We start from the raw sequence: 23679 nt of genomic DNA on the forward strand, positions 1-23679 counted from the left end.
AGTATGTTAATGAGATATTTAGCTAGCAAGTTCAGCTCAGTTCAGTCGCTCAGTCATGTCCGACTCTTTGCGGCCCCATGAATCGCAGCACGCCAGGCCTCCCTGTCCATCACCAACTCCCAGAGTTCGCTCAAACTCATGTCCATCGAGTCGGTGATGGCATCCAGCCATCTCATCCTCTGTCATCCCCTTCTCCTCCTGCCCCCAATCCCTCTCAGCATCAGAGTCTTTTCCAATGTGTCAACTCTTCGCATGAGGTGGCCAAAGTGAGTAGATGATAGAACTTTATAAGCTAGGAGAAACTGTAAAAGTAAAGTTGCCCCTGATTTTACACACGGCTAGGGTCGCAAAGAGTCGGACATGACTGAGCAACTGAACTGAACTGAAGTGAGGGTCATGTAACCTAAAAATTCCATGTGCTTTCTGGCTTTATGATGCTGTGTTTTCTGCAGAAAAGCCTAAAACCTGATTAAAAGATAGACCCTTAGATTTAATTACATGCTGTGTTCACTATCCGTAGGTTATTTGTAGGCTATGGCTAATGTGGAAATGAGTTTATTCTCCAAATCTGACAGATTTATTGAAAACAAAATCAGTGGATAGCCTGAGTTCTCTGACAGTCATCTTTGTTATAATAAAATAGGAGGCTATCATCATGGTAAAACAAGTGCTGAAGTCTACTTGAAGAAATTCAGTTCTTCTTTTAAATTTCTACTAGGGAGTTTTAATAGAAAATACTCAGTTAACAAGATTAATTATCTGTTTTAAAGCACTTCCAAACTTTTCAAGACATTAAAAAATATAATCGGTATTAAAGTGCTCTTATTTTCTGCTGTTTTTACATCAACATTGTTTCATTTCTTCCCATTGGCAGAGTCAACTTGATGAAATATTATATTCTTTATTTGCTTTCAATGCTGGATTGTTTACATATTTTTGCCATTTCAAATAGTGCATTTTGTCTGATTCATTTTTTCTTTTAGATTCTTTGTGTCATATTGTCGTTGTTCAGTCACTAAGTCATTCTGACTGTTTGTGACCCTATGGACTGCAGCATGCCACTGTCTTCCAGAGTTTGCCAAGTTCATGTTCATTGAGTTGGTGATGCTATCCAAGCATCTCATCCTCTGCCACCCTCTTCTCCTTTTACCTTCAACCTTTCCCAGCATCAGAGTGCTTTCTTTGTGTCATATCATTAGGCTTTCTGATGGATGTCTAATTCTACCCTGGAAGATTCATCTGAAGTAGATTAGATAACAGTTAATACCAAGCCTATGGGTCCAGCTCTGGTTATTTTCCTAGTGTATCACTCACCCTGTCATATACATGTTGCCTCATATGTAAAACAGGAAATGCCAAATAGTACATGCCAAATACATTAACATATGCAAATGTTTAGAACAGTGTGTTACATTCAGCCAATCCTAAATGAAGGTCAGTTATTATTACTAATATTATTATTATTAACCCATTATTAGAAACAGTATATAGATCACCTCTATGTATAACTGTTAACACAGTTTTATTTTCTCTTTATTTTTAAGATTTTAGTAAATATGGACCAATACCTTAACATTGTCTTAAATATTATTAACCTTGGCTCGTAAAGCTAATCGTGTTTTCCATAGGATAATTAACCATTTTATATATAAGATTAAGATGTCTGCTTTTTAAAGTAAGGTTAGAAAACTATTAAATTTTTAATGTGTAAGTTTTTTCTGTGCATACTTTGGACTATTTGGTTCTATTTTCCCATTCTCTTTCATTTCCTGTGTGTTTTTTCTTGAACCACCTAATGTTCTTCTCTGGAAAAATACTGCAGAGCAAGCAAGAATCCTATGATGACTCAGAAGTCAGAGAAGGGGAAGACTGGAGAGTCACGGTATGCTGGACACTTACTCTTGTCTTAGGCCTGTGTGGTTCTTCTACTTTGTGCCTCAGAGACTGGACTCATGCTTCAGACTTGTAGAGTAGTCTCCATTTATTTTCCACAATGTCCTTGTTTCAAGTACTTCATACTTCTTTAACCTCACTGGGCCATGCCCACGTTCTTCAAACACTTGTGTCCTATTTCTTACTGAGTTCATGAGCCGAAAAAGAACTGCAACCACGAGGGTTGCTGAACATCACCCAACTAGCCAGCGAGCTTTTGTTGAATCAAACTCATATCCGATAAGGAGAAGCTGCTATAGCTTTGTTTTCCCATAGTTTTCTCCTTCCGCCCTTTTATCTAAATGAGCAACAGACATAATTAAAGTCTTAAGAAGTTGGACAACAGATCACATACGTAATCCTTAAAGACACTGTCTCAGATGAGCAGCAGCCTGGCCAACCATTCGCTTACTCATTCATTCATTTGCTTTTCAAAAAGAAAAACTCTGGGTATTTATCATATGTCAACGTCCATGTTTGTGCCGATGGGACAAAAAGTATAAATAAGATCGAAGTCCTGTTCTGAAACATCTGTGTCGGGAGACTTCAAGGCCACTGTCAAGTTTGGTGATGTGATAGGAGGACTCACAAGACTCAGTTGTGCTTTGTTACAGCAAAAGGCTACAGAGCAAAATCCACAGAGGGAAAAGGCACTCGGGGTGATGTCTGGAAAAAGCAGGGCAGGTTTCCAAGAACCTCTCCAGTGGGAGCACAGTGGAAGCATTTACTTCCTCCAGCAACCAATTGTGATAACAACTGTGTGAAATATGGTCAGCCAGGGAAGTTCACAAGAAACTCAGTGCCCAAGGATTTGTACTGGGAACCGTTCACATAACCACTTTCTGTCTGCCATGTACCTAAATTCCACACTCCTGGAAGGAAGACAGTAGTCAGCATAAACAATATTGCCCAGGCAGTTTAGCCACAGTAAGCCCCTCTTATCTGTTAGGGAAAGGTGAGGACCCTCCCACCACCACCTGCAAATCTCAGTTCCCAGGTGCCAGCCAAGGGCCAACCTTACAAACAAGATTTGCAAAGGATAGCAGTCTCAGACCTGCTGTCTCAACTCTTTTCTGCACAGTCTCACAGTGAAGTGGGGATAGGTGGAAGAATGATTAAAGAATCAGATGAGATGAGGCATTGGACTGCAGAAGAAAACTTAATCAGCTCTGCTTAAAGGAATCCAGGGATGCTCCATTTACCAAGACAATATTTGAACTAGATCTTGAAGGAGCTGTGAGATTTCCCAAAGCCTGGAGTGAGGAAGGACTTTCCCCCCATGCAAAGGTATTGGTTGCAGGTAAAGAGGTTATTGAGAGATTCTGTGTGGTGGGAGCATAGAGCTGATGAAAGAGGCAGAGTCAGGGAAGAGTGGGTAGAGCAAGAGCATGAAGTGCTTTATCATTTTGTTGGGGGGTAAGGAGCCTTAGTGGTTTTAATAAAAAGGGAGAAGTGAATAAATTTGAAAGCTATCTCTGACAGCAGATGGAGAAAAAGATTGGAGAAGGGAGAGTTTGAAGAAAGTAAGACCAGGCAGGAGGCAAGAGATGGTGAAGACGTGACCTTAGGCGCCTGTCGTGAGAGGATGGCATGGAGCAGTGGTCCTCAGCTGGGAGACATGAAGAAGCGTGTGTGAAGCTCAACAAGAAAATGATGTCCAGGTCCCACTCAAACCCTCTACTGTCTCTCAACAAAGCATTCTGTATGCTTTCTCTTCCGTAGCTATCTTCTCTGTAATGCTATCAGTCAAAACCTCCAAGTCCACTACATAACGAGCTCATCATTGGACATAACCAGTAATATAACCATTTGTATGGACTTTCCCCTTCAGTTCCATAAATTGAGGTGTGTGAAACCATATTGTGGTCTACCTTAGCTAAATAATTTGCCTATTCTTGGATGAATCAAGGCAGTAAATCCACTTGTAGTGAAAAATTGTAGCTTTGCACAGGATCCGCAAGGGTGATTTTGTTCACTTGTGAAGTGCAAACCAAAGTGTGTCCGAAAGGTACAGTCATGATGGGTCCTCACTATATAAAATACATTTCAATTTATGTGGTTGCTCCTTGCTCATTTCACATATATTGCATATATGATTGTATGTAAGACTCAAGAAATACAGTACAGCTAGAACTAATATAACATTGTAAAGCAATTATACTCCAATTAAAGGTAAGTGAATAAACAATAGAAGAAAAAAACATGCTGGAGTTATAATAAAAAGAAATGCAGTTAAAGATGCATTCAACTATTAACTGAGTATAAGGTATTTAAATAAAATCATTAGGATGAGATGCAAATATAAACATAGCTAACCCAGAACAGTTTTCTTCCCTTTTGTTTTTATTTTAAATGAATTTATTTTATAGTAGATGGTAACATAAAAGAAACTTGCAAGTTTTGCAAAGAATTATATGAACAGGTACATGAGTTTCTTATTTTGCTCTCAGATTAACTAGACATTATTGGGTTTCATAATGATGATCTATTTGAAAGGTAGTGAAGAACCTTTTTCAATAATACTTTATCTGCAATTTTTATCAAATAAAATATCTCAAGAATGTGTTAAGGTCAATTTATGTATTAAATGTACAAAAATGTGACCTTTAGCTTTCTCTCCTTATATCCAAATGGGAGTCCTTAGATATATTTAATGTTTCCATGAACTATGTGATTAACAACTATAGCAAAGTGTGTTCGTGGAAATTATCTTGGAAGGTTTTCCGTCAGTGGTTTAATTAACATACAGCAGACAGAAAGCAAACAATCTGTTCAACCAGACTACTGAATGATCCCTACTGTTGCTTTCGTTTTCACTACAGCTGGGAAGGGAAAGATTATTTTACATATATCCTTTCCTCTTGCTTCAGAATGATCCGTTTTGGTGGTGATTTAAAGAATTATTTGAAATATTTTTATGAGTTGGAAAGCCCATGAAATGATTAGGAATAATTTACAATGTAGATAACCAGACTGTGGCTTTGCCAGTTTTTCTCCATCTTTATTTCTGGAAAGCATCCATTTTTGACTTATCTCCTCTAAAAATCATTCTGAAAAGGGGTCAAAATGGAAGCCAATGTCAAACTTTCGTCTTGATGAACCATGTACTACTGAGTCATGAGCATATAGGGAATGTTTCCTCTATGCATGATTGTGTAGTTTTGCTTATCCATAACCTAAGCAGAGAAGACTTACATGTAAAGCAACAACCCTAAGGAAAATTCAGAGGCTAGGCTCTAATGCTCACAAATTTTGTCACTGGAAAACCCTTAAGTCCTTTCTTGAAAGTGAAAGTGAAAGTCACTCAGTCATGCCTGACTCTTTGTGACCCCATGGACTGTAGCCCACCAGGCTCCTCTGTCCATGGAATGCTCCAGGTAAGAGTACTAGAGTGGGCAGTTGTTCCCTTCTCCAGGGGATATTCCTAGCCCAGGGACTGAGCCCAGGTCTTCCTTGTTGCAGGTGGATTCTTTACCAGCTAAGCCACCAGGGAAGCCCCATAGGTCCTTCCTTAGCCTTTGTTTACTCTTCACAGTCTGAGCCAGCAAGTGATTGAGCGATTGGTTTACAGAGTTCAAGGTGGTAAATTCTAGGAGGAGCAAGCATGTCCATCTTGGAAGCAAACTAATCAACAGCTCTAAGAGGTGTTAATACAACAGTAAAGAAAACAAGAAAAAAAAAAAAAAGCATGTAACACCACTAAAAAGTAAAAAACAAACACCTTATATTGGTCTGGGGACTTAACCTTATATGGGATTGGCCAAAAAGTTTGGGTAGGTTTTTCATAAGATGGTACAGGAAAACCCTAATGAACTTTTTTGGCCAACCCAATAAATTCCAGAGGAAGCATTTATGCCTGTTTTATGTGGGAGGCCTATCTGTTAAATTCACCTTCCCCAGTAATCTAGCTAAAGGATGAAGTAGAATGTTCATCACAGAAACAAGAGTTTAACACATTCCAAATTTCAGCTTGCTACTGCTACTGCTGCTAAGTAGCTTCAGTCGTGTCTGACTCTGTGTGACCCCACAGATGGCAGCCCACCAGGCTCCGCCATCCCTGGGATTCTCCAGGCAAGAACACTGGAGTGGGTTGCTATTTCCTTCTCCAATGCATGAAAGTGAAAAGTGAAAGAGAAGTCACTCAGTCATGTCCGACTCTTTGTGACCCCATGGACTGCAGCCCACCAGGCTCCTCCATCCATGGGATTTTCCCGGCAAGAGTACTGGAGTGGGGTGCCATTGCCTTCTCTGAAATTTCAGCTTAAGTGGTGTTAAAAGATAAACTGAGGCATACTAAACATTTTAAGAGTCTACCTGAACAAAAATCAGTTTCAATAGGGCAGCGGCATACCAGAAGTGGTTAGGAAGACTCCAAGGACCCCAACTAGGGCAGAGATTTTATGGAGAAAAGACAGACGAAAACAGGGAAATTATTTCATTGGCTGTAGCTTAAGTGTTTGCCTGATTCAGAAAAGTCTAGTAGGGAGTTTGTGACTGTTGTCCTTAGGTTTTGATTTCTCAGACTTGCACCTACAGGCTTGGGTTTAGCTTTCCTGCTAAAACCATCAAAGACTCCTCAATCTGATGGCCTCCTTGTTTAATTAATTTAATAGTGGGGAACATGGACTGTATCCTCCCTATGTTTTGAAGCTCTTTTTATTTGTTCTCTAGGGTAAGAAGGCAGAAAGGGAGAAAGGAGAAAGGGGACTTCCTATGCAGACAGCTCCTTCATTGTTTGTTATTTCATCTCCTACATTTAGACCACAGGGGCTAGCGTGAGGTTTCTGGCCCAACAGTTTCATGCAAAGCACTGTATTTTGTCCTGTGTTATAAAAATCTAAAAGGACAATGGTGAAGTTAAAGTAGTTGGGCAGTGAATATCCAATGATAACATCTATTTTAAAGAAACCAACAGTGGGATTGAATTTCTGGTTTGAAGAGTTTAATGAAGACTACTACTTCGAAGATTTAGGTTTATTTTTCTGATTTACATTATAAAGAACTGACAAACCTCTGGCTGGAGCCTTTCCCTTTCTGTGATGTTAAAAAACAAAAACAAAAACACTTATATCTAGGACTGTTTGACCCATTGACTGCATTATACTTGCTATCTTTCTTATCTAGACTGATGTTATAATAAGGATACTATAGGTTTTCAGTTGTTCTTACATAATTGTATTCAGATCGCCACCACCCCTAGGGCAAAGTGAATGCATAGCTCTAAAGTTTAGTCTAAGTGCTGTGCTATGAGGCCTTACCTGGTTGTTATAAAACTTTATTGTGTACTTTTGTTGTAAGCTACATCGTATATTTTTAGTAATGAGGCAGGACATCTAAATAAAGCAAATAAAATTGCTTTATGTAGCTTTACCTAGAATCATAAGTCTTAGAGCCTGACATCTACTCAAGAAAAGCAGTCTGCTTTTGCAGGTGAGATATTTTCATTCCCATTTGCAATAAAGGGTAACAAAAGCACAGAGAGTTTTGTAAATTATGCAACATCCCCTATTCAGCTAACCTAACAGAGAGAATTCCACCCCAGTTCTCTGGAATCCTTGCCTTTCTTCCCTTACCTAATTCTGCCTGCTCTCATCATCTTTGTCTACAATTTATTTATCATTCATTCAGTCAGTCAACAAACATTTATTGAGCACTATTCAGTAGCCAGTGGGTATAACACCTTAAAAAAGAAACATTTTCTGCAAAATCCTCTTTAGACATATTTGCTGAAACTTACTGCGTGGCAGGTGGGAGGCACTGCGATCAACCCTCCGTGTACCTGAGTTTTTTCTTTAGCCTTGTAACAGTTCTGTAAATTGAGCACAGTGCTGCGTTGTCTGGCTCTCAGTTACCTCTCTATGGAATGTTTGGTCGTTTCCATTTCCATGATTCTTTTACACGCTAATATTCTCCAAGCCCATGGAAAGGTCTAGATGGCCTGCACTATGGTAGTGTTTCACTCTAGGTTGTCTCTGCTGCTGCTAAGTCGCTTCAGTTATGTCCAACTCTGTGCAACCCCATAGACGGCAGTCCACCAGGTTCTACTAAAGCATTAAACAATGGCAGATCTTTTAAATTCACCGTGAAATCAAAGGACATCCCCTCAAGAAGAAATGATTAGCAGCTTCATGACTTCAAAAGGAGATGTTTTAGACATTTGCATGTGACTAATAGTGGTAGTTATTAGAGTTCAAAGTAATGGATTTAATGGTATTATTTGTCGTTATTTTTGCTCAGTTGCTAAGTCATGTCCGACTCTTTGCAACACCATGGACTGCAGCACACCAGGCTCCCCTGTTCTTCACTGTCTCCCAGAATTTGCTTAGATTAATGTCCTTTGAGTCCATGATGCTATCTAACCATTTCATCTTCTGTCGTCCCCTTCTCCTCTCGCCTTCAATCTTTCCCAGTATCAGGGTCTTTTGCAATGTCAGCTCTTTGCATCAGGTGGCCAAAGTATAAGTTTCAGTAAATATAGTTTGGTTTCTTGGAATCTTCTTGTGTTGATAGCAACATCACAGCTGTAATTAAATCACCCTTCTCTTAGCCCTTTTGAACCCATGTCCTGCTAGCTGTAAAGGCTGTCAACTCATATCTTTTGGTAATTGTTGCCTAGAGGAGAACTGTTCTTGGTCAGGCGCTGAATTTCCCACACTTGTGGAACACCTTCCCCTGCTGACCCACTGAAGTGAAAGACTAAGAGTAATGATGAAATCTAATTTTCCCTGCGTAGGAGCGGCATGAGCTGGGTCAGCAAAGCTAGTCCCTGCAGATGGCTTTAAAATACCTCTGTGATTTGATCTCCTTGCGTTTCTCTAAGTGCCTATCACTGTCATCCTTAACCACTCTGACAAGATTCCAAGGTGAGAACAGCCCAAATGAACAATGCATTTGTGATGCCTCCCATGGACGGTGCTTATTAAATGAATTCGGCAGTGAACCAAGTCTGACTTGTGAGCTACAAGGCAGGTTATCACATTGACGTGAAGATCATTCCATATATTTTTTAATCCGTGCAAATGCTCTGTTATCTCTCTGCTGCCCAGCATAATTTATGTGAAACAATATAAACTTGCAAGTTAATGATGTCGGATTTGTATTTTCAAACGTGCAGGGAGTCACTTGGTTTCATTCCTTTGTTTGGATTGCAGCTTGTTTTCTCAGAACAACTAGAGAATGTTTATGAAGTGTGTGCGTGGAGGGCGGGGAAGGAAGGGAATAAAAATGCATTGCTTTCGGGCAGCACATCTGTTTTAGGGACCCTGTTGGATCTGCACATTAAACATTGTCACGACTTACAGCATGTCCTGAAATTGCCTTCTACTCAGTTGTTCATACCAAACTCAAAATATTACAGTTAAATGGGTTTCACTGTTTTGAGTTAGTTTCCTCTTTTCATGAGTGGCAGGATATTTTTCTTCTCTATGAGAAAGCATGCGAACGATGCCTAACAGGTGGTAACTCATTATTTTATTTTATGTTTTCAAACAGATGGGCAGTATCAGGTTGCTCAAGCCTTCCCACAGACAGAAGAGGAGGTGGAGGTGGACACGCATGCATTCAGCCACCGGTGGAAAAGGAACTTGGATTCTATCAAGGCCGTAGATTCGAACCGAGCCAGCCTGGGCCAAGACTCCCCGGAGCCCAGAGGCTTCACAGACCTGATCCTGGACGATGGGCAGGACAACACCACCCAGATTGAGGTGGGTCAATAATCTGGGTGATTGAGATGGATTAATGAGTATGCTTCTTGGAAGGCACCCAAATTCCACATTATACTGTCTCTTTGGCTCAATTTGTAACTTTTGGACCTTTTTGCAGGGATCAGTTTAATCATTAATTAATAATTGATTAATGATGATAACAATAATCACAATCTATAACAATAATTATGTGTTATACAATTTGTTGATATTCAGGAACTCAATGATAAATATTATTATTACTTATAATAATTTAATTAAATAATTAATTAATATAAATAAATAGCTAAGCCATTTAATCATCCACAGATTCACTTACTCAAGAAACAGACAAACAGGGGCTTGGTGTGGTGATAACAGTGAGGGGAGAAAATAAAGCTCCTCCACGCTGGGAGATCAGTATGTCAGAGGGTCAGAAAGTCTAGCTGCCATAGCCAAGTGATATGCACAGAAGTATGTACAGGCCAGCGTGGCTTAGAGGAGGGGTATCACCTGCTAGCAATTGGGGGATGGACTGCTCGCAAAGAGGCTTAGGAGTGGGCATTTAAGCTCAGGCTCAACTGATTGAGAGGAGCTCAGTAGGCTGATAATCTGTTAATAGTAAAAGAAGATTGCTGGCAGAATGAATTACACCTGCAAAGGCTGACTGTCAGGATGAGAGGCACGGAGTCTCATATGGTAACCAAGCAGCTGTCCCAGTTTACCTGGGACTGAGGAGATTCCTGGGATGTAGGACTTCAGTGCTTAAAAGGGGGAAGTTCTGGGCAAGCTAGTATGGTTGGTTGCTTTGTTCAGTTCAGTTCAGTTGCTTAGTCGTGTCCAGCTCTTTGCGACTCCATGAAACGCAGTATGCCAGGCCTCCCTGTCCATCACCAACTTCCAGAGTCCACCCAAATCCATGTCCGTTGTGTCGGTAATGCCATCCAACCATCTCATCTTCTGTCATCCCCTTCTCCTCCTGCCCTCAATCTTTCCCAGCATCAGGGTCCTTTCAAATGAGTCAACTCTCCACATCAGGTGGGCAAACTATTGGAGTTTCAGCTTCAACATCAGTGCCTCCAATGAACACCCAGGACTGATCTCCTTTAGGATGGACTGGTTGGATCTCCTCGCAGTCCAGGGGACTCTCAAGAGTCTTCTCCAACACCACAGTTTAAAAGTATCACTTCTTCTGTGCTCAGCTTTCTTTATAGTCCAACTCTCACATCCATACATGGCTATTGGAAACACCATAGCCTTGACTAGACAGACCTTTGTTGGCAAAGTAATGTCTCTGCTTCTTAATATGCTGTCTAGGTTGGTCATACCTTTTCTTCCAAGGAGTAAGCGTCTTATAATTTCATGGCTGCAGTCACCATCTACAGTGATTTTGGAGCCCCCAAAATAAAGTCTGACACTGTTTCCACTGTTTCCTCATCTATTTCCCATGAAGTGATGGGACCAGATGCCATGATCTTCGTTTTCAGAATGTTGAGTTTTAAGCCAACTTTTCACTCTCTTCTTTCACTTTCATCAAGAGGCTCTTAAGTTCTTCACTTTCTGCCATAAGGGTGGTGTCATCTGCATATCTGAGGTTATTGATATTTCTCTCCGCAATCTTAATTCCAGCTTTTGCATCTTCCAGCCCAGCGTTTCTCATGATGGACTCTGCATAGAAGTTAAATAAGCAGGGTGACAATATACAGCCTTGACGTACTCCTTTTCCTATTTGGAACCAGTCTGTTGTTCCATGTCCAGTTCTAACTGTTGCTTCCTGACCTGCATATAGGTTTCTCAACAGGCAGGTTAGGTGGTCTGGTATTCCCATCTCTTTCAGAATCTTCCACAGTTTATTGTGATCCACACAGTCAAAGGCTTTGGCATAGTCAATAAAGCAGAAATAGATGTTTTTCTGGAACTCTCTTGCTTTTTCCATAATCCAGTGGATTTTGGCAATTTGATCTCTGGTTCCTCTGCCTTTTCTAAAACCCGCTTGAACATCAGGAAGTTCATGGTTCACGTATTGCTGAAGCCTGGCTTGGAGAATTTTGGCCATTACTTTACTAGCGTGTGAGATGAGTGCAATTGTGCAGTAGTTTGAGCATTCTTTGGCATTATTTTTCTTTGGGATTGGAATGAAAACTGACTTTTCCAGTCCTGTGGCCACTGCTGAGTTTTCCAAATTTGCTGGCATGTTGAGTGCAGCACTTTCACAGCATCAGCTTTCAGGATTTGAAATAGCTCCACTGGAATTCCATCCCCTTCACTAGCTTTGTTGGTAGTGATGCTTCCTAAGGCCCACTTGACTTCACATTCCAGGATGTCCGGCTCTAGGTGAGTGTGAGTGATCACACCTTCATGATTATCTGGGTCGTGAAGATCTTTTTTGTATAGTTCTTCTGTGTATTCTTGCCACTTCTTCTTAATATCTTCTGCTTCTGTTAGGTCCATACCATTTCTGTCCTTTATTGAGCCCATCTTTGCATGAAATGTTCCCTTGATATCTCTAATTTCTTGAAGAGATCTCTAGTCTTTCCCATTCTATTGTTTTCCTCTATTTCTTTGCATTGATTGCTGAGGAAGGCTTTCTTATCTCTTCTTGCTATTCTTTGGAACTCTGCTTTCAAATGGGTATATCTTTCCTTTTCTCCTTTGCTTTTCATTTCTCTTCTTTTCACAGCTATTTGTAAGGCCTCCCCAGACAGCCATTTTGCTTTTTTGCATTTCTTTTCCATGGGGATGGTCTTGATCCCTGTCTCCTGTACAATGTCATGAACCTCATTCCATAGTTCATCAGGCACTCTGTCTATCAGATCTAGTCCCTTAAATCTATTTCTCACTTATACTGTATAGTCATAAGGGATTTGATTTAGGTCATATCTGAATGGTCTGGTGGTTTTCTCCACTTTCTTCAATTTAAGTCTGAATTTGGCAATAAGGAGCTTGTGATCTGAGCCACAGTCAGCTCCCAGTCTTGTTTTTGTGACTGTATAGAGCTTCTCCATCTTTGGCTGCAAAGGATATAATCAATCTGATTTTGGTGTTGACCATCTGGTGATATCCATGTGTAGAGTCTTCTCCCGTGTTGTTGGAAGAGGGTGTTTGCTATGTCCAGTGCATTCTCTTGGCAGAACTCTGTTAGCTTTTGCCCTGCTTCATTCTGTACTCAAGGCCAAATTTGCCTGTTACTCCAGGTGTTTCTTGACTTCCTACTTTTGCATTCCAGTCCCCAATAATGAAAAGGACATCTTTTTTGGTTACTCTGTTACTGTATGTAATTCTCTATGATAATTAGAGCCATGAAGTGGTAAAGAAAAGGATGGTTGCAGGTAGGCTTGATGAGTATGGAAGGCTGCTGAAGGCACATTCCAGGCAGATTTTGGGGTTGCCCAGAGGCCTCAAGGGAGGTTTTGCATTGCTTATGTTCCCATTGTTGTTGTCATTCAGTCGCTAAGTCATGTCTGACTCTTCCTGACCCAATGGACTGCAACACGCCAGGCTTCCCCATCCTTCACCATCTCCCTGAACCTGTTCAAACTCATGTCCACTGAGTTCATGACGCCATCCAACCATCTCATCTTACTGCCCTCTTCCTCCTTCCTTCAGTCTTTCCCAGCATCAGAATCTTTTCCAATGAGTCGACACTTCACATCAGGTGGCCAAAGTATTGGAACTTCAACTTCAGCATCAGTCCTTCCAATGAATATTCAGGGTTGATTTCCTTTAAGATTGACTGGTTTGATCTCCTTGCAGTCCAAGGGACTCTCAAGAGTCGTCTTCAGCACCACAGTTCAAAAGCATCTAGGTTTCCATGGTCCTTTGCATTGCAAATGGTAAAATATGATCTTGTTAGTACACTAGACATAACAAAAAGAAATAAATGACTCTTATGGAAATAAGTGAAAACCACTGGAAGGAGAACAGAACTGTTTGTTCAGTTTGTTACAGCAAGGGAGTGAGCCTTCATCACTGGCCTTCAGAAGAGACTCAAAGAAGGCAGGAGAGTGGGAAGGCTTCTCAGTTTAAAAAAAAAAAAAAGAGCTTCAGCTATGCTCTGACTGGAGGTGGTTGGCATGGAGAAGCCAGAGTTGGGCTAGTCAGAAGCCAAGAATCTTGTGGGATTGGTCTGGGGGCTGTTTGGCTTTCCATGGTTGGTCCAGAGTTGGGCAAAGTAACAACAAAAAAAGAAAAACCATCAGTTGTCAATAAAGTCCTGCCCATTCTGGACCAATTGCTTCCAGGATTGAGTTTTGGCTCCTGGACTAGTTGCTTTAGAAGTTGATGTCAGACTTCTGTTTTTATCCATGTTGTGGACACTGTCCGTTTGTATATTCTCTCCATCTGAAGTTTTAGTTCCTACCATCTTCTAGGTAACAGGCTTATGTTTTAAAGAACCACGCAGCATTCTTTTTGGTGCCCTGAAATACTCATTATTTAGGAAGAGAACTCAACTTCATGAAGCAGATGTGACATAGTTCTGCAGATAGTAACAAGGCTTTGTTTTGTTCCCTCAGGGTGAGAGCAATCTTCAGATCTGAAGCATAGGCTTTGGGATTCTGTGGATGTGAGAGGCCCAGAGATTTTCAAAACCCTTCTCCATCGCCTTAGCTAGTGTGTGACTTTTGCCCCCAAGTCAGCCCCTTAACAGGCAACAGAGGATGTGCCATTAGCAGAAGTTATATAGTACTTCCAAGAGGCTATTCAGACTCCTGCAGAGTGTCTGCTATTTTGTCAACAATGTAGTTAGAGCAACTCAGAGTGGGCAACGCAGTTCTTCTCTGACCTGCTCTTTGTCCAGGGTGCAGCAGAAAGCAAGGAGAGCAGAACAGAAGCAGAGCTGTTTACCCTCTGCCTAGAACTAAGCTAGTAACATGTAGAGATTAAAAGAGGAGAACACGGACTCCTAAACTCTGTGGTCTCCATGCAGGATGCTGAATTTTTCTTACCATTTATCAAACAGAAAAGTCCTTTTGCTCAGAGATGTATGAAGACTTCTCAAAATTAGTCCTAGTCGTTAGTATTGTCATGATTTTATTATTCAGCCACTTTTTCTCTTAATGTCAGAGATTCTGAACCCGTAAAAAGGAGGAAGGGTGATGGAGGGAGCTGTTTGCTGAGTACTGTCTTGGTGCTGAGACCTGCCAGATGCCCCATGGAATCATCTCACCTGGTCCTCTCATCAACCTGGCCGGACTTGCATCCCCAGGTTCACTGGCTAATCTTAGTGATTTACATGAGGGGACTTTCTTATTTTAGTATTTTTCTTCAGATTTAGGTTTAGTATTTTTCTTAAGTATTTTCTTTAGTATTTTTCTTTTAAGTGTTTTTCTTTAGTATTTTTCTTGTGAGCTGCCCAGCTCACAAGACAGCCTTACTACTTGACTTCCTCTAACATAAGGGGTGATTTTTTTGGATAGTGGCAGCACCTGAATATAGATAGAGTAAATCTGGGGTTTCAAACTGTTTGAAAGGGGACTTTTCTTGAAGCTAGATTTCATAACAAGAGGACTGCTTTTGAGTTGGTTTCTGTGGGGTTCTTGGGATAGACTGAGATTATTGGGGATCTAAAGCTCCATAAGTCACTCCTTGGCACCATCACTAGTTCTGGAAGCAAAAGCCTACATCTGAAACTTCTCAGCAAAGTTTATTTATCCTGGCCCTCGAAATAGTATTTTTGAACGCTGTTGCACCCCTTTGGGGGCTGGGGGCGGAATACTTTTGCCTGATTGAGTTAAACGGGAATAAGAAAGAAAGGAACCAAATGGTTAGAGAGTGACTGCTCTGCCCTGGGCATTGTGACAAGATCTTTCTTATCTTTTAGGAATAAGCATTTTGATTTATGTTGCTTAATACAAGCAATGAGCATGAGAGACTCTGTATGCTTTTTCTTTTTAAAAGCTTCCAAAGTCGATGTCAGGAATCAGAATTATTTTGCCTAAGAGCCCTGACTGTAGCAGCGGCTGTTAAAATAATACGTATCCCAGTGAGATTTAAGGCACCCAGAATGGCATTCATGTGCATGTTCTCCCCAGCTTCTGCCACCGTCTAGACTTTATATCCCACTTTCACTGTACAAAGACAGAAAACAAAAGACAATGGTATATTTACTCTTTTGGCACAGGCTCATTCTGAAATAAACAAAGGCTGTTATTCTCTTAAATTGGTGACAGTATTTTTTCTGGCTCTGCATGAGAACAGATAATGGAGGGATTATAAACCTTAGTATCCCAGTTAAAGAATGTTTCCAATGGAAGTTTCGTTGTTGTTGTCATTGTTTTTTTTTTTTTTTTTTACATTCTTTTCATGAAGATATAAAGATGTTTTGAAACTATTTGTATTGATTGCCTGGTGAATAAGTGGGGACTCAGTAGTTGACAAGCGCCCCTGTTGATCTGGATGTTTATTTACATGGGACCTTTCTTCTTGTATCTTCTCTGTTCATGTGGACGTGTGACCATGTGGACATATGACCACTTGAACAGAGGGGATCCAAAAAGAAGCATATCTTACCTGGGCAGATCGAAAGAAGCATACTTCCTTCTGATTAGCGGGTATTTAAAGCAGTCACTAGCATGCTTTTTGTAATTACTTTGGGAACATAAGGGCTTCAAGGACTTTCAGGTGAGACTGAATTCCATTCATGATTTGGCCTTGTTTGAGCAGTCCTCAGTGAATTCCATGCCCCCAGGGACACATGCATGGATGAGCAACACATGGACCTTCTCCTCCCTGCTGACTGCCCTTCTGTTTTCTGGGGCAGAGCCCTTACAGCATTGAGGGGGCCTTATAAGAAAGAGGGGGCTTAAGCAGTGTTTGGTGAGAATGGCCAGTCTTTATAGAGCTAAGGTTCTCGGGCTTCTTCCTGTGTGATACTGTTGGTAACTTACAGTTCATCACTTTACAGAAATCGGTCACAAATTCCTTTCTAATTCAAGGAAGCGAATATGTGGTACTTACCACTTTTTTCACATGCAGTGTTTGGAACTTCATATTCCTTCTCTTGGGACAATGAATATTTTTCTGAAAAGGCTTGTCAAGCGTGATTTTGTTTTTGGCTTTGATTCCGTATTACCTGGATGACTTGAAGAAGGGAAGATTAAAAACAGAATTTAGGGATCATATAAGTGCAACTCCATGATCCAGACTGACTGATACACTGTGAACTTGACCAGCACCTCTCCGGTGATGCAGATATGGCCAAACCATAGGCCACACCTGGCCTTGCAAGGAGTTAGAGCACAGAGCAGATTTAGCTGTTGGTTTTGAGGATGTAAATTTCTGAAAAATCCTAGATTAAACTGCACTGACTACCAACAATATCGCTCATGGATTTCCCATTCTTATACCAAATTAAAAATTGCAGGCACATCTAGCAATTGTATCACCTCTGTTTACATTAAAGCTTATCTTTAAGGAAAGTATCCTGGAGAATGGTTAGCAAATATGCCCTATGTTGTTGTTTAGTCACTAAGTCATGTCCGACTCTTTGCAACCCCACGGATTGTAGCCCGCCAGGCTTCTCTGTCCATGGGATTTCCCACGCAAGAATACAGGAGTGGGTTGCCATTTCCTTCTCCAGGGGATCTTCCCCACCCAGGATAAAACCCACATCTTCTGCTTTGCAGGCATGTTTATTTATTTTTACCACTAAGCCACATGGGAAGCCCCAAAATGTGCTGTAGTTGTAGTAAAAACTAGAGATCAAAGACTTCCCTGGTAATTCAATGGCTAAGGCCCCGAGCTCCTAATTCCAGGGACATGGGTCCCATCCCTTGTCAGGGAACTAGATCCCATATGCTACACGTAAGAGTTCACATGCCACAAGATTCTGGGTGCTGCAACTGAGACCAGGCACAGTCAAATAAATAAATATTTAAAAAATATATATAGATCAACTGTTTTTCCCCAAATGCATATATAAAAGCTCTTTTTTTGATCATCTGCTGTGGCACATTGCCAATTGTATCTGTATCATATTGTCCCAAATTCTGTATTTCTTTAAAAAGCTAGCAGTTGCTAATTGCTGCACACAGGTTATTGTATGCATTCTAATATTTTATTGTAGTTCATAACTAGATACTCTGTTTGCCAAGAAGTCACTGGCAAATCCTTGATCTAAAAGAGAGTGTGATTGCTTTAATGGCATTTTACAAAGCAAAGGCAAATTTCATAATGTCTCATGTGGGCATAATCTCCTTGGTATGTTTGCAGGATAGAGAATGCATCAGAATATTCTTAGATAATGAAATTCTACTGTTTGTGTGTCTCAAGGCTAGATATGCTTTCTTAATTTCAGAGATCTGACAATAGAAATATTTCTAAATAGAAATATCAGGTAGAAGTAATAAGACACATCATCCCATTTCACAGAAATAATGGAAATTTGCAAAATACTTCTATGCTGATTCTGCCTCAGGCCACTGTTCTGCTTAGGGAACTCATGGAAGACAGTCCTTATAGATGAGAAGGATGTGATTATAATACAGATTTGTGACATTTTTCAAAAGAAAGAAAAGTCTCACCTGATACTGGAAATTTCTGTTATTATGCTTACTATGAATGTGAACAGCTGGTGTAGATTTTTTAATGAAGCATTTCCATCTCAGGGGAATCTTAAACTTGCGGAGGTATCTCTCTGTGGTTGCAGAATCAGAAAGCTGTGCAAAGGGAATACTAAGATAAATCCTGAAGAAGCACACTTCTCTGACTGAAGAGTGAATTGAAATTTCCTAAATGCGTGGGGATGTCAGATCAGCTTCCACAAAATATGAGAAAGAAAGTTTTGTGAGGGCCTCTGATTAAAAAGGAGCAGAAATACTGCCTAAATTAATCGGTACCCAGAGGAAGACCCTTATTCTGTAGAGAGCCAGGATTAGTGTAGAGACAAGTTAGCATCTGAACCCAGTCATGGAGACAGAGTTAGATGGAAACCGGGTATCAAGGTATTTCTAGCCAGAGAGTTTTGCACAGATAAGCAGGGACAGGATTCCAAACTTCCTTATATACTGTGTGTCTTAGTCTGTTCAGGTTGCTACAACAGAAATACCACAGGCTGGATGACTTAAACAACAGACTTTTGTTTCTCACAGTGCAGGCTGGAAATCAAGTGCAGGCTCCAAAATCAAGGAGCTGGCAGATTTGGTGTCTGATGAGACCCCACTTTCTGGTTCATAGAGGGGGCTCTCTTTCTGCTGTGTCTTCCCATGGCTAAAGGCGCTAGAAGCCTCTTCAGGGATCTCTTTTATAAGGGCACTAATTCTACTGATGAAGGCTTCACCCTCATGAGCTAGTCACCTCCTAAAGGTCCCTCCTAATACCATGGCATTAGGGGTTAGGTATCAACATGTGAATTTTGGAGAAACACGACTGTTCAGTTCATATCACTATGCTAAGGTGTTTGGGATTTATGAGGAAGGTACTTGGAAGCTACTGAAAGGTTTTAAATAGGGAAAGGTGAGACTGTATTGGTGCTCCAAAAATATTACTATGGGGGCCTGAGAGAGAAGTAGATCTGAAAACACAAATCTAAGGAGTGGAAAGATGATTACATTTAGATGAGAATTACTGTGAAGTAAAGTGAAATAGTAGTTAGAGGAATGCTGCTAATGAGCATATGAATTTCAGGAATATTTAGATTTCTAATCAATAACATATATTAACCACTATGATCAAGTTTATACCCAAACTTCTGGTGTCTGCTTGATTTTAAGGGCAATTACAGATCCTGGTCATTTCCTTCCCTGGCAGGATGGCCAGCTACAACCTTGACAGCACCTATCTCATATGGTTTGGGAATTGGATTCATGTCTTCAACTCTGTATTGCCAAAGGTTATGTGAACTGACATCAAAATCTGTTTCACTTCCTTTTTGGGGGGAAATTGTTGAAAACACACAGTTTCAAACTTATGATTTAATCCCATTCATTTTCTTTTAGAATCTTGATGATGATGACTTTCAGTTTTCAAGGAAGAAAATCCACTGAAAATAGTAAATCAGGCAGAACTTATCTGCAATTATTGCTCACCCTCTAAAAAGATAATGAGGATTAAAATAGAGTGTCATATATCTTGCTCAATTATAGATTATTCTGAACTTGACATGTCAGCTCTTTATTGAAACAAAAATGGAAAAAGATCCATAACTGTCCTTCAAAGATTTCCATAAAGAATAACGGAATTATCTCTGTGATGCTTCATTGTTAGTTAATTGAGTTTGCTTACAGTAAGAGCATGTAAATAGTCTTTAGAAAGATATATACAGGTTGTAAAATTTCAGCTGAATCTTAACCAATACTTTGGCCACCTGATGCAAAGAACTGACTCATCTGAAAAGACCCTGATGCTGGGAAAAATTGAAAGTGGAAGGAGAAGGGGACGACAGAGGATGAGATGGTTGGGTGGCATCACTGACTCAATGGACATGAGTTTGAGTAAACTCTGGGAGTTGGTGATGGACAGGGAAGCCTGACATGCTGCAGTCCATGGTGTTGCAGAGTCAGACATGACTGAACTGAACTGAAAATTAAGCGTGTTATAGTCATATGATTTATTTTTAGAACAAGAATTTTATTTTGGAATAATATTCTTACATTCTCCATATATGAAGAGAAATATCATATTTAACCTCCCCTCACCAGGACCCTGAGATTAATAGAGTCCTGCTCTGAGTTTCTCCAACCTCACTTTCCTAGCTATTCATGAGGACCGTATCATATCATCTACCTTCTTCACATTAATTAGGATAGGGATAGGGAACTTCTAATACAGGAAACAGCAGGTTAACAAGTTGAATTTCTGTCTTGTCATCTTGCAGTCTTCTTTTTTGTCTTTCCTTAGGTTAACTTCCAACAGGATGTTTAAAATATGCTTTCATGAAAATTATTATTATTTTCATTACAAGATTATAGTACACCTCAATGTTATCAGTCTAAGTAATTTATCTAGCTGATTTTTTAAAAATAATGCTGAATGATTAATTTTTTGATAGTCCAGAATGTGTCCAGTCTTTGTATGTTGAGGAAGGGGTATGGTAAAGAAACGAGTGATCACTAAGGAGGGACTAGAAATTGGTAGCAGAAAAGCCAGTAGAGTCCTCTGTTCCCCTGCATCTCATGGAGGGGTGTCTGCCAGTGGACAGTGGCTCAGGAGTGCTGTGTCCTGTTGCTTTTCCTCTTTATAGGACAAATCTAAAAGGAGCATTGTACAGGGGAAATACACACTTTTGGATCAAGTGCCAAGCAGCCCAGACTGACCCACTGATGATTTAGAAATGCCAGTACCTTGGGCTGGTCTTGCCAGATTCCATGCAGAGTTGGGTTCAGGCTCAGTCCTTTTCCTTGCTGGGTACATAGCTCATCTTCTCAGCTATCTAGTTTCTGGGCAACAAAGAGACAGCTTTGGGGGTCATTCACTGGCAGCCTATTCTCTATTAATGGATTATGCCTTAAGGATTAGTCTTTGATGTGACTCTTTCAGAAGCAGAATAATATAAGTAATAGTAGCTCAGTGAAAATCACTCAATCATGTCTGACTCTTTGCAACCCCATCGACTGTAGCCTACCAGGCTCCTTTGTCCATGGAGTTCTTCAGGCAAGAATACTGGAGTAAGTAGCCATTCCCATCTCCAGGGTATCTTCCCAAACCAGGGATAGAACCCAGGTCTCTCACATTTCAGGCAGATTCTTTACTGTCTGAGTCACAAGGGAAGCCCAAGAATACTGGAATGGGCAGCCTATCCCTTCTGTAGCAGATCTTCCCAACTCAGGAATCAAACCGGAGTCTCCTGCATTGCAGGTGGATTCTTTATCAGCTGAACTACCAGGGAAGCCCTTAATTGTAGCTCAAAGGCTCTATAAGTCTGGATTGATACAGGTGTGCCAATAACATGATTTTTATTACTACATCTGGAAGAGTATTGAGGCCACTACTTAATCACCTGAAGATTTTTGGTATAGTGAATCTGCCAGTGTTATTAAGTAAAATTAACTTATTTAATTTTAGAAATACTAATACCAACTGAGCTCTCTAAATCACACCAAGTCTTTGCCATTTATTTTATCTAACAAATTAATGTGTACTCTGCAGTTTAGTACCAATGCTTTGGAAAAATAAAGACAAAGCCTCTGATAAACAATGATGATCTGGCATTTTGTATGGCACCCAGAAGTTTCTATGAATCTTTGTCAAAGATGTCTCATGTGTCTTTGCCAAATATTGTGACTTAGATGGAGACGTTATTAGGTCTCCACATAAGTGGGCCATTGCTTACATAGGAAGTATTTAAAATTTTCTGCTTTAAACTTACAGTATGATAAAGTATATAGTTTTATTCTTAAACAATGACGTATAATGTATTTTGCCAAGTGTTCAGGGGACTTTTATCTCACCTTGTATATTTCTGAAGCAGTTTTAAGGTAGATAAAATGACAGTGTGTTAGTTGCTTAGTTCTGTCTGACTCTTTGCAACCCCATGTAGCCCACCAGAATCCTCTGTCCATGAAATTCTCCAGGCAAGAATACTGAAGTAGGTAGCCGTTCCCTTCTCCAGGGGATCTTCCCAACTCAGGAATCAAACCAGGGTCTCCTGCATTGCAGGCAGATTCTTTACCATTTGAGCCACCAGAGAAGTCCAGTGTAGATAAAGTCTCTCTATAAAAAGGCACTCATATGCATATTTATATTCTCTGGTTTTTGCATTTGCCGTAAAGACATTTTCCAACATGTCACTCTGTACTCTATTCAGGAAGGCATCAAATATCCAAAGGTCTTTTTAAGAAGGGGTGGTTAACATTTGGAATGAACAGAGAATGCCTTAATTTTCTTTTTATGTGTCCAAAAGAAAACCTTTCTGTTCATGTCCCAGCAATGCATAGATGTCTGAATCTGTCTAGAAACGAGAAAAGAATTGAACTTTGCAGCCCTTGGGAACAGTTGTTTTGAGCTATTTTCTGATGGTATTTCAAGCCTGAGCTATTAAACTGAAAAAATAGTTTGGAATCCATGGCACTGAATTGAATGAACAGATTAAATACTGCTGAAACTATTTCTCTTTTACAAGTACTTCTTTGCTCTTTTTGTAAACTTCATAATTTACGTGATCTCTAGCTTAAAAAGCAAAGCTATGGAAAACACTAACATTCACCTTTTAGACAGTATCTCTGTCATCTATCTAGCTATATAATTCTATATTCACAATGCTGATCCCACTTGTGGCCAAAGGAATTTGAATGAAAAACTAGGAAGCAAATTTTTTTACTGTTTAAACATTTCTCTTAGTCACAGCCCCTTTTATTAAAGAAGTCTTTTAGATATTTGCCAAACTAAAAATATTTCTTCGTCTGATAGGATTTTTCCTGTTAAATATAATATTGCCTACCTTTTAAGCTTTCATGAATTCTACTCTATAAATTTTTTGTAATTTTCAAAGTTAAATATTATGATTTATGATCATCAGATTTTTTTTCTGAGAACATTTTAGGTTATAATATTTTCCAATTTTCTTAGTTTATAGTGCTTTGCCCAGTATTCATATTTGAGTGCAAATCTTTACTAGTTCTGTCATATAAAACTAATATAGAGCAAAAGATGATTTAAAATTGTAGTTTCTGAAAATGTTTACAGGGAACACTAAAAAACATCTCCAAGGAACTCAAAACAGTTTATTTATTCATTGTAAATAGTGTTATAGATGATCTGTTATCTTAAAAATCAAACAATCATTTTTCTCCTTCTTATTGAACAAAGAATGACTTGTCAACTTTCTCTGTCCATTGAGCAATCAGATTATTTTTACAAGAAGCAGATTAATCTTTTATTATTTTATTTATTATTTATGTGTTAATTTTATTTTATTTTTACAAAGGAGGAGATCAATCTTTACCAGAGTAGGAGGATGTCATATTCAGATGGGAAAGGTGTAATTCAAAGAGTAAGAAAACAACTCTATGAATAAATGCAGAAACGTGCAGGCCAAAATAAGTATTCATTGGAAAATTTTCTCACATTACTGATTTGACCTGGTGATAAGAAATTTATCCTCTAAAGTTAAAAATTTTAGACAAATCTT

At 39.8% G+C, this 23679-nt stretch overlaps 1 protein-coding gene across 2 annotated transcripts in view; it reads left to right on the forward strand.

The window, feature by feature from the left end:
- PLXDC2 (plexin domain containing 2) overlaps positions 1-23679 on the forward strand; it is a 440092-nt gene that overhangs the window by 174023 nt on the left and 242390 nt on the right. For both annotated transcript variants that reach the window (XM_069547392.1, XM_069547393.1), the window contains exon 2: positions 9424-9635. In XM_069547392.1, coding sequence (XP_069403493.1) covers positions 9424-9635 — 212 coding nt within the window. The remainder of the gene's footprint in view (positions 1-9423; positions 9636-23679) is intronic.

Source organism: Ovis canadensis, chromosome 13 (genome assembly GCF_042477335.2).
Source record: "Ovis canadensis isolate MfBH-ARS-UI-01 breed Bighorn chromosome 13, ARS-UI_OviCan_v2, whole genome shotgun sequence".
Taxonomy (NCBI): domain Eukaryota; kingdom Metazoa; phylum Chordata; class Mammalia; order Artiodactyla; family Bovidae; genus Ovis; species Ovis canadensis.